The sequence below is a fragment of the Rhinolophus ferrumequinum genome, chromosome X (assembly GCF_004115265.2).
Source record: "Rhinolophus ferrumequinum isolate MPI-CBG mRhiFer1 chromosome X, mRhiFer1_v1.p, whole genome shotgun sequence".
NCBI classification, from domain to species: Eukaryota; Metazoa; Chordata; class Mammalia; order Chiroptera; family Rhinolophidae; genus Rhinolophus; species Rhinolophus ferrumequinum.
This window is the reverse complement of record NC_046284.1, coordinates 9,799,936-9,812,161: the sequence shown is the minus strand read 5'-3', so window position 1 is coordinate 9,812,161 and position 12,226 is coordinate 9,799,936. Positions and strand designations below refer to the sequence as shown.

The following is a 12,226-nucleotide window of genomic DNA, read 5'->3' as shown; positions in this document are numbered from 1 at the left end:
ATGGAAATACAGTAACCCCCCTTATCTAAAGGGGATACGTTCCGGAATCCCCAGTGGAGGCCTGAAACCACAGATAGTACTGAATCCTATATATACTATAGGATATATATATATGTTTTGCTCCTATGCATGCATGACTATGGTAAAGTTTAGTTTATGAATTAGGCACAGTAAGAGATGAGCCATAATAACTACTAATAAGATAGAATGGTTATAACAACATTTTATACTTTAATAAAAGTCTGTGATAGTGCAGCAGTCAATCGGATAACTGAGACAGCTGCTAAGTGACCAACGGGAGGGTAATGTAGACAGAGTGGATAGGGGAGACAAAGGAATGATTCACATCCCAGGTGGGATGGAGCAGGATGGCGTGAGATTTCATTACACTACTCAGAACAGCACACAATTTAAAACTGATGCATTATTTCTGGAATTTTCCATTTAATATTTTCAGACTACAGTTGACCACAGGCAACTGGAACGGTAGAAAGTGAAACCACAGAGAAGGGGAAACTACTGTGGTGTCCTCACCAAGATTAGAATGTGCTATAAAAGGACAGAAAGCCTGAATGATGCTAATGCTAAAAATGCATCATTGGTATTCACTCCCATGTAGGTACTGGAATACTTACATCATTGAGTACCTACTATTCATTAAAAATACTCTTCTCATTTTCCTGGTTATACATGGTAGGGAGAGAGCCTCTATTAGGTATCGTCTCCCACCAAAGGACATGTGCCATTTTGTGAGGGGTGTCCCCCTCCCAGCATCAAGGGCAAGAGGTCCCAATTGTCCAGGGGAAAGACAATTGGATTTTCAAATCCCCAAACCCCAGGGGAGCAGAGTAACTGAGTGCCACTTACACTGGCCCTTTTAATGGGGGAGAACAAATAACTTAAGCCAATACTGAGATGCTCTGCCCGGTGTCTCCATATTTACTCTACTCAGAGAATTAGTGTTGACAGATGACTCTTATAAGTGAAATGTGCTTCTCCCCCAAAGACAGTGCATTTTTATTAAGTTACAACATACTAAAACTTTAGTTATAAACAAAATTGCCAGTTGACAGATGGCTCTTGCTAAAGGATTTTCTATCCAGCAAAATAGCCAGCCTGAAGGGAGTAAGCCTTAATGCAATGAATGCACTTCTGAATCCTGTTACCACATCATCTTTGGGTCAGACACTGTAATACTCCTACTGGTTGCCACGTTAGCAAAATATACATACAGGGACAAGTAGGACCGACTATGAGGCCGCTGTTCAACTGGCATTGACAGGGTCTTGAACAGCAGGGTGGGTGAAGTTGATAAGTAATTCAATGAGCAATGGAAAGCCATGAAAGATTCTGAGAAAGAGAGTGGCATGATTGAAGTTGAGCATAAAATGAGGTAAGAATAGGGAGACCAGTGGACCAGTGAAGAGACAGGCTGCAGGAAGAGTGAGGAAGGCATAGCCTTCTGCTAGAAAGTTCACCTGCCATTGTCCCCCTGGGCCTCCTTCTCTCGGGTGTGAATGAGAGCTTCATGTGCAGTTGCAGGATGGATCCGCACACGTGGTCCTGGAGCTCAGCTTTTCCTCCAGAGGCCTCTTTTTGCCTCTGCACAGAGTTTGGACCTGGCGCTGTTTTATACCCAGATCAGTGTTCAGGCCTCAGACTCCTCAATCATCCCCATCATTTATCTAGTCAGTGTTTGTTAAGTGACTCTTAGGTACATGACACAGTTCCCTCCACTGGGAACAAATGTCCTCCAATTTCTGCCTGGCAACATTCTATTCCTTCCCGCATTATGTGTAGCTCAGGCCTATGTCATATATGCATAGGAAACAATGAATTAAAGTGGGAGAATCCCAGTACTCTGATAGGGAGTATGATTTTGCTTCCTACAAGTTCAAGGTTCAACTATAGGATGTTTCCACATTCCCTTTCAGGCACTCATCCAGAAGGTGAAATATAGTGGGTGGTGTTTTTTAAAGATTGCAGTCCCTGAATGAAAGCAAAGTCAGAATTTCAGGTGTTGCAAAATGCTGAGTGACATTTTGTCCTCTTAATCTCCAATCCTGGCTGTGCATGCATCCTACCAACTGAAACCCCACCCTGTAGGATATAATGCGAGCCTCTTGCTGTTTTACTCATTTCAGTGAAACCTATTTAAATGCTGTAATTAAGCAATTCATTTCTATATTTGGGCAAGTGCTTTCAGTGTATGTCTCTTCAATTGATTTAACCAACTCTGTAGGTATTGATTTCAGACCATCTGAATACCCTAATGATGAGTTCATTTGTTAATAGAGGAGTTTCTCTTCTGAACTTAGGCAATCGATGCAATTTACCAATATATGCCACTAGGTTAAGGTATGGCTGTGTCTCACAGAACAGCCCCATAAAAAGTAAAAATAAAGTAAAACATACAAACACAAAACCCATGTAGTCGATCGTTCTTCTGTCTTGTTTCCATAAGGCCTAATATCCACTTATTTGAAATTTTCTCAATGGTTGACTTTTCACTTTTTATCAAGAAATATATTGTATAAATCCAGCTTGGGTGTATCTGGTAGTAGAATGCCAGAAAAATAAATAAAGAATAAGCAGGACATGTAACCACCATATAGAGCAGTGCTAATAGAATCACATTTTATGCTTGACTGACAGCATTAGTATTGATTAAGGCAAAAAGCAGTACCTGAATATGTAGCCTTGTAAAATGAGTCCACCGCTACAATATATCTAGGCCATCTGAGTGCTTACTTTGACCGTCTCAAGAAACAGGAAACATATTGCATTGAGTTTGTTTTCTGTTAATCTCGACGGTGGGGGTGGTATTGTCACAAGTCTGGATATAACTCTTCAGGGCATGCTTCTTAAAAGTCTAAAAAAGACTCTCTCTCTCTCTTTTTTTTTTTCATTAAAGTATAGTGCACAAGTCTATTGGACTAGAATAAGTTAATGTTATGTAATCACTGGGACAGAATTACCGCACCAAAGAATTTTAAAGAAGTTTGATCAGTATATAAAAGACAACTAGCGAGTTTCTTAATTGCCTTATTAGTATCATTTTGTCCCTAAAGAAATATGATGTTATGTATGTCATGGGGGGTGGGACGTGATAGCCACTTTCCTTACTTCCGTTTTTTCTTTCCTTCTTTCTACTTGTTTTTTGATGATGGATCTGCATTTTATGGTTCATGTCATTCAGTATAGTCCCTGAGTCAGGTCAGCTTTAGTGCAGCCAAAGGATTATCTACATAACAGAAAGACAAGGTCCTTGTTATTTTTAGGAAGATAGATTTAATGAGTGAACAACTATGACCATGTCGTTAGCCACACCATCCCTCCTGAGGAAATAAATTTGCCACCTAGCAAGATACCATGAATATGACAATCAGTGCTGGTAAGGAGGGAAGAATCAGCTCATAAACGCTGCTTGGAAGTGCCTTCTCCCTGGGCATGTAATTTCTCAAGGTGCCATTTGTGGAGGAGGGCTCACCTAGGATAGCATCCTCAGGGCTTCCCAACCTCAAGGTCAAATGTTACTGAAAATGCAAGAGTGATGCTGATGGAGTGAGGGGTAAGAGGAGGGACTTCTAATGGAGGCGTCACCTGGGAAAGAGGGATGTTTCCTAGGCTGTGAGTGTGTGTGTATGGATGTGTGTGTGTGTGTAGCTAGAGAGAAAGAGATTGATTTCAGTGTGTGCATGTGCACTTGTGCCCCCACAGAACCTCAGGTTCTCTGACCTCTCCACCACCAACACCAACCCCTAAGAAGGTTCAGGACAGAGGCCAGGGTGAAGTTTGCAAAAACCTTCTCCCATTCAGTTGGTCGCCTCTTTATTTTGTCGATGGTTTCTTTTGCTGTGCAGAAGCTTTTAAGTTTCATATAGTCCCATTCGTTTATTGTAGCTGTTACTTCCATTGCCTTTGGAGTCAAATTCATAAAATACTCTTTGAACCCAAGGTCCATAAGTTTAGTTCCTATGTTTTCTTCTATGCAGTTTATTGTTTCGGGTCTTATGCTTAAGTCTTTGATCCATTTTGAATTCATCTTGGTACATGGTGACAGATAGCAGTCCAGTTTCATTCTTTTGCACGTGGCTTTCCAATTCTCTCAGCACCATATATTGAAGAGGCTGTCTTTCCTCCATTGAATGTTTTTAGCTTCTTTGTCAAAAATTATCTGTCCATATTTATGTGGTTTTATTTCTGGGTTCTCAATTCTATTCCATTGGTCTATGTGTCTGTTTTTCTGCGAATACCATGGTGTTTTGATTATTGTAGCCCTGTAGTACAAGCCAAAGTCAGGGAGTGTGATAATTCCAGCATTGTTCTTTTTTCTTAGGCCAATTATTCTGGCTATTCGGGGTCTTTTGTGGTTCCAAACAAATCTGATGATTTTTTGTTCTATTTCTTGAAAACAATGCCATTGGGATTTTGATGGGGATTGCATTAAATCTGTATATTGGTTTGGTAATATGGCCATTTTAACTATGTTGATTCTTCCAATCCATGAACACAGAATGTCTTTCCATTTCTTTGTGTCTTCTTCAATTTCTTTTAACAATGTCTTTTTAAAAATTAAAGAAGACACATAAGTTTGATACTACAAACTTCTCACTAGTCAGTAAGCCCACAACCGCTCTGGCCGTAAAAATGTGTGGGGAGAGCAGTCACGATTAAGCTGCACTGCATTTACATAGCATGTTATGGTTTCTAGAGCACAGTCATGGATGTTGCCTACTCACAACCAATCTCGATATAGACAGGGCAGGAATGATTATTTTCATTTTTAAAATGAGGAGTCTGAGGCTCAGTGGTGTTAGTGACCTTGCTGTTGTCACGATGATGGTAAGTGGCAAAGCTGGGAGTAGAACCCAGGTTTTTGGATTTCTAGCACAAACCACACTTTCCCTAGACACCATTACCTCTCATCACACGATATTGGCATATTTTTTAAATATTTTAAATTATTTTATCATATGTTTTTTATACTAGAGCTTCCTTAATGGCAAGATAAGTATCATGTTAGAGAAACGTGGCACAAAGTAAGTAGAATGTAGGTTTTAAAAAGCATATAGATATTACAAGTTGAAGCGGTGTAAGTGTTAACTATCGAGCCTCCATTTTCTAATCAGTTTAAATTACTTTAATGTATGTTTTTAAACTCAAAATTAACTGCAATCCCAATATGGAACCATCTTAATGCTTGGTGAATTACACCATATCATTTTGTTTTGATTTCCCTCCTTTTGCATGGTATCTCACATTCTGGTGCAGGCATCTGGAACTTGGGTTTGTCTTTCTATGGCCCATAATTTCAAAAGAGGAATTTTCATCTTTTATAGTTTGTAGACTAATTCTTATACCTTAAAGGCACATATATTTTCCACAGAAATTATTCACTTAACTTTTCTTCAAAGTCTCTTAATTTAATAATTCCTAACTGCATGCTGCAAACAAAGTCAAATTACAATGAAAGTGAAGAACATCAATTGTGAGCTGTGTCTCATGTCTGGTGAAGACTCCCCGCTACTATTTAGTTTAGAGATTAAAGGTGATGAGAGCACAGGGAGATGACAGGAGTACATCTGACTAGAACTGTTGGGACTCTGAAATGACCCCGAGTTAATTTCCAAAGAAAAGAGAACCTCTTAGCAGAAACATTTTCAATCAATAGTCAAGCAACCCAGAAAAAATTAATTTGAATGAAATTTTTTTCCTGCAACGGCTGCATAAAAAGACATACAATTCAAAGAAACTGGCCTCAAACATGATTATGTTCCTTCCGATCAGAGAAAAATAACTGGGTCTCATTGACAGTCCCAAAGCCCAGACAAGAGAGGACATTTTCCAAATGTCAGTGACACACTCATACTATCACATCCAGCATGCTTTAAAAGGAAACAACTTGAACGCCATGTGTGTTACTTTGTGATAACCTAAGTCTTCTTCAAGAAGAGATTTGTTTGGATTTTAAGAGAGTGATTGGGAAAAGTGGATTCATGTGATTTTTACAATCACATGGCTTCAGCCCACTACCAGATCCTCTTCCAAACCAGCCGGGACTTGGGTGAAAAGCTGGTAGGAAAGGAAGATATGGGTGTGTATGGGTGTCCAGCCCCCACTGTCTGCCAGCATCTGCCTCTTCGTTTTAGCTTCTTTACGGGAACAAGCATTCATATCCTAAACGCATGACTTGGGGCAAACAGACATGTATTCCTTGTTTTATCCTTTTTGCCTATTACCTCACTCTCCAGTTTTCTCACTATTCTACCACTTGCCAAAACTCAACCTCAGGCGCAGATGGTGAGAAAATGATTTTTGCCTACCGAGCCAAAGAAAGTGCCCAAATATTAATGAGTATTTATCTCGCAACAGAACCTGAGACTCAATAGACGAGAAGGACTTGGATTTCCAACGCTAATGTCTAAACGTGGGAAGTGTTTAATTTATTTTTAAAAATTGCTTCAAAGTGCATTGAGTTATTATGCATAGAAGGGTTCGGTGTGCTTATGCACTGGTCACCAGAATGTCAAGTCCAATGTTAAATTGTAAATCGTCTCTGTTGCAGGTGCTTGCCTCTGCTTTCTAATTTACAGCAATATTCTCTTCGTCTCTTAGCCCTCACTCACCTCCAGGATTCACAAATAAAAAGGTCTCCAAATGGATACTTTTTAAAAGGGTCTGAAGAACCCTGAGGTTGCCAAACTGCTGCTTTAACACTCCCCATGTTCAATGTTATTTCTATAGCCTGAAAAAGTGTAGGGGAGTACAAGTTTGGTTCTGATTACATAATTATGCTACAGAAATATGAAAAAAAATCATCACTAAAACCCTCCAGGTGCTTAAACAGTTTGATAGACTGTAGCCATTCTGCCATCAGCGCCCCCAGCTGTGTTGCTTAGCAACATTTTAATTCCAGAAGAATCCAAGGAGATGCAATCCCTGTGGAGAGGGAAACAGAAATAAGAGGGCTGTTGACAGATGATCTGAGTTGTTTCTTCTAATATACTGTGAAGATCACTAGCTCTTTTCATGAATGATAAATGGACTGTACACAGATCAATGGGTTCAGCAATAAACTGGAACCAGCCTCTATGTCTAAGGAGAAGCAGGCCAAGAGGCCCAGAGATTTCCTCATTTCGATGATTTGGTGTGTGTTTTCTTAAAGGTTCCACGGGAGGAAATTGATCCGAGCATTCGGTCATCCCTTGCCCTTTTGTGGTATCTGCTAATAAAAATGATTTTAGAAATGGATACTTTGGCCTTTCTATCACCACACAGGTGCAGCCAGGTGTCCGTAGTAATGCAGGGCAAACGGCTCCGGCTCCCTATCAGATATGCCCATGAGTGTTCCCTCTGCACCTACCACCCCCAACCCCCATGCAGGCCCACACGTGGGGGGTGCGGGAAGATTAGAGTGAAAGGCTAGGACAGGAGGGTCCACTTATGAACCTAAGTGCCCACTCCTACGGGCACTGCTGAACTTGCCAGGCAGCCCTTACAATGCCTGCCTGTGTCTGAAAGCTGCCTGGGAGAGGAAAATTGCTCTCTGCGTCTCCAGTCTGCTTATCTCCAGTAGCCTGCTCTGGTTAGCTCCTTGTGTTTCTGAAGAGTGTTTTATACTGCTTATTGTTTTGGTAACTAGTTGCAAAGCTTATGCCTGCTAATGTTGTCTAATTGCATGGGTTTTTTTTCTTCTGTTTACAGGCTGTTGAAAAGGCAAAACCTAAGAATAATCCTGTAAAGTAAGTTATTTTTTTATTCATTAAAATTCTAATTTGAATGGACTCCATGCATGTGAAAAACTAAGGTCATACACAGGACCTTGGATTATGAGTTGATCTATATTCATGAGAATTTTAAAACAAAAACAAAATAAGTAACAAAAATAATACCTCCAATGAGCGGGGACCAGCTTTTAGTTTTTTTTCCTGTGATCCTAGTGCTGAAGTGCCCTAAGTTGTGCCCAGTTTACATAAATTAATACGTGCCTTCCATGAATAGCTGCCAAATCCTATTATAATCATATTCAATGCATAGTACTTCAAGCCTTTAGGTTCTGCAGATGCTAAAAAGATTACATTGTTAATTGCAAACCTTGGACTTATGACAGAGATGTAAATGGCTGAATATGTGCCCAATGATTTCCAGCCACGTGGGGAGGTTTGGCACCTTGGCATCAAGGCTTCACAACTCTGTTAATGAAAAGCTCATAGCTCATAAAAATATATTTAACTAAAGGTTTTCCTAGCTAACAGAGAACTATTTCCAAGGCATTTTATGGTACACTCTTAAATTATAAACAAACTGCACAGCACTCTTTTAAATATAGTACCTCTTAGACATCCTGTCTCTTCCAGAAGGGAGACTTTCAAATTAACAAGGATGTATGTCTTGTCATTTGGGTTTGTGACATTAGATTGCAGTGTTATGTTGAATACCATCCTGCTAGCCACGTGACCTAAAGAAGATCCACTCTATTGGCTGGGTGATCATAGGTCTGGTAATACCACATCTCTAGGAACTACATGTTAAATTGTGTCAACTGACTTCCATTCTATTGGGTACCAAATGCAGAAATGGAGAGTGTCTTGATTTTTAATGGGCTCTAGGAGAATGGATCACCTAATGCAATGACAAGAAATCTGTTTGCATTTTGTAAAAGAATTAGCTTTACCAAGGCACCAGGGTAGTGTTTAACACACCATTAAATCCAAGCTCTAATTCTTTTTCCAAAAGGTTTTGTGTACTTTGTTTTTCAATTTAATTTTTCTTAGGCCACAGAATATTCCTTGTCGGGGTTCTATAACCTCTGGAAGGACATCTGTAGTCTGGGGATGTATTATGCTGTTGTCGTCCTATGGGAGTATTTTCAGTAGCTGATTTTTGTGTGGTTGTTTGGGGATGAAATGTCTGCAGCCTGATTTCTTTTCTGTCGATGCCCGGAAGGCTTCTCTACTGCGAGCCCGTGGCAGGCGAGCTCCGTGGATTAGAGCACTGCAGACCCTGGGTGGGCCATTAGTGATCGTTCCCCTAGTCCGACTGCACCCCTCCCATTGGCCCACCCACGTGCCGATGTGTGCCGCACGTCACAAGGGAGGGGGCAAGGATTGAAGGAGTGTAAATCTAGGCCCTCAGTGGGACAAATGTCTCCAAGTTCAAGTCCCCTCGATAGGACGTGAATCCCAAGCTCCATCTTTGGATGCATGAGACAGCCCATTGGTAATGTCCAGGGCTGCATTTAATCTACTCTGGTGGCCTGGAAGCGGAACCCGTTTTCCCTCTGCTTCTTGTGAGGATTCTACCCTACAGAATTTTTATGAGCTCTTATTAATTCACAGCACACAGTCTATCTGATGTCTAGCACGTTAAGGAATACTATAAAGAGAAAACAGGAAAATTGGAAGAGCCAAGCGATTACTCATAGAATATGGAGTTTTTTACTTTTAAATACCTGTGTTTGAAAATCTGCTTAGTAATAAGCTTACGTCACAGTCAACTGGTAGTTGTTTAGACGTGTCTTCTAATTCAGTAAGGTACTGTTCTCAGTGTGACTTTCGATGTCCTGTTGCACTTGGGCTCACGAGACCTCACTTACTTGCTCGGCCACAACCATCGGGACACTTTAAGAAGAGAGGCCTCTCGAAGACCTCAGCTCAGGGACAGGAATTCCAGAGCATGGTTCAATTACACAGCCTGACAGGAGAGCACAAGTGGAGTTATCACATGATTTATGTAGCATGGTACTCTTTCCATTTCTGATGTCTGCCAGAGAATTTCGGTTACACATAATGCACTAAGACCCCAAATAGAGTAAGTGTTCAATACATGTTTTCTGAATGAAGGAACAAGTAAACATACTGGACACATGGCAGAAAACAGTTCTTTCTTCAGCCTAGCCTGGAGGTTTTATAAGACTGGTGGCTCTGTGAGAGTAGAGTGTGAGATCAGAAGCGCCTCTGTGTTGTAACTGACCAATTTATCCAGTCTCTTAGTCTTGACTCATGCCACATGGAAAATATTCACACGTTGCTCTGGTCCGTTCTTCCTTCTTTACCTCTGACCCGTTACCAGCTTGATTTTGTGTGCAAGAATTAACATTTGATTGCTTGTTTGAGCATACAATGAAAAGTGTGTGCAGCCTTGCTGGAAAGGTAGAGTTCTGGAAGCATCATTTACAACTAAAGTATGAGCACAGTTAGCTGAAGATGATCGTATGTGAGGTTGGATGTCATCCTCTGGTGCAGAGTTTGGTAACTGATTGGCCAAAAAAATCAAAAGACGAATAGTTCATGACATGTGAAAATGCTATGAAGTTCAACTTTCAGTGTCTACAAAAAACATTTTATTGGCATACAGCTACACTCATTTGTCTCTGTATTGCCGGGGGTTCCTTTTGTGCCATAGTAGCAGACTTGAGTAGCTGCGACAGACACCATTAAGGACCACAAAGCCAAAAATATTTACTACCTGGCCCAAATAATACTACCTGGCCCAAATACCATTCCCATACAAGTGTGCTGACCCCTGCTCTAGTTGGTCAGGAAGAAAAAGGCACAGGTGTAAGCTTTCCAGAGACTGTGAAGGTTAAACTAGCCCTTATCCTCTGTTCTGGAGTTTTCTACGGCTAATGTACCACCTAATTCTTATTCAGAGCGAAGAGAGCACTCGTAATTCACTCTCTTTAAAAATGGCGATGGATATGAGATCCATCAACATGGCACTGATGTCTCAGAAACCAGAGAACACATAGCTAGAGCGTACTGCTAGTCTTTCATGCTGTGTGTAGCTAGATAGATCGCAACAGGTATATGCATTTTCTAAAATTCTGTTACTTCCCAAGATCTAACTAAAGCTAAGTAAGCTTCCAGTGTGAGTGAGGTAAATGATTCACAATGCCTATTTCATTTGTATATTTTCCTCTCCAACGGTCAACATCCCCCTCCATATTCCTCAACCGCTTGTTCAATTTCGTTTTAATACCTTCATGGCCGTAAGCTTCAGTCTTCACCACAGGGAGACCATGGTACACATTAGTACACTCCATAGAGAGGAGAAACCAACTATATTCTTAGTGAATGTAAGCACGTAATGTACCTGGATACACTAATGACTTTACCTTGAAATATTAAATATTACCTTTGAGGGTAAGAATCAAAACTGAATGTTCTTAAGATCAGTGATGCCAGTGTATTTCAGAGTGTATTGGAACCATGCCGGTATCAAAGCTTGATTAGTAGGTTCAAACTGTGGCTTTTTAATGTGTCAGAGAGACTTTTATGTGTAAATTCACGCTATCTGTCTCCAAGCTTTCATTGTGACAACAAGGCCTGAGAGATGTACAGATTCCTTCTACCATATGTGACTTATCACATACATTTTTTTAAAAACACATTTCTGTTATTAAGACATATGTGATAGTACACTTCTGCAAATGTGAATTGCTTTTGGCTAAAAGCCATGCACTAATAAGTTGAGTTGAATCTAACCGAGGTTGACATCTGTTAGAGAGAGAGAGCCGTTGTCAAGCATAAAATTTTGTCTTGCTTTTACACTTTAACAATGTTAAACAACGTGATTGTTGTCATTCACAAATAGGGATCAGAATCCACTCTGCTTAGGAAAATTACAGCTTTATTTAGGAACCCATCCATTTTATAGATATGGTGGTTTCATTATGGAAAATGACAAATAGCCACAAAGATTTTCCTGACCATGATGTTTGTGCATTATTTATGTACTCATCCAATGAATATTTATTGAGGATCTACAGAATTCCCGGAACTGTGATAGATGGCGAGGGATTTAAAAATAAATCTGACACAGGTCTTACCCTCGAGGAGTTTAGAGTCCGGTAGGAGAGATATAATTGGTTTCTAACAGCTAAATACAAGATAGGGAGATATGTTTGTTAAGTGGGGGACAGATAAAGTACAAGGGAAGCTAAGAACAAAAGTGCTTCTAGTTATCACTACTGGAAAAGGGAACATGAGGAAGAGACATTTGTTCTAGGACTTTAAAGACTGCTGGATTAAGACACTGGTGGCAGGTAGTGAAAGGTTGGGTTGGAAACCGGGTCTCAGAAGAAATGGTGGCTTCGGACCCTTGGAGCTTATCCAGTTGAAAAAGATTAGCTTGGTAGAGTCAAATGGCATCGAAGAGCTCTCACTTGTTACTGAGAATTAGTTATCAATTAGTCCCCTAATCATTAAATGTAAACAGGGTT

At 40.4% G+C, this 12,226-nt stretch overlaps 1 protein-coding gene across 8 annotated transcripts in view; it reads left to right on the top strand.

Moving 5' to 3' along the window:
* AFF2 (ALF transcription elongation factor 2) overlaps positions 1–12,226 on the top strand; it is a 475,172-nt gene that overhangs the window by 375,055 nt on the left and 87,891 nt on the right. For all 8 annotated transcript variants that reach the window (XM_033116400.1, XM_033116364.1, XM_033116409.1 and 5 more), the window contains one exon: positions 7,708–7,745. In XM_033116400.1, coding sequence (XP_032972291.1) covers positions 7,708–7,745 — 38 coding nt within the window. The remainder of the gene's footprint in view (positions 1–7,707; positions 7,746–12,226) is intronic.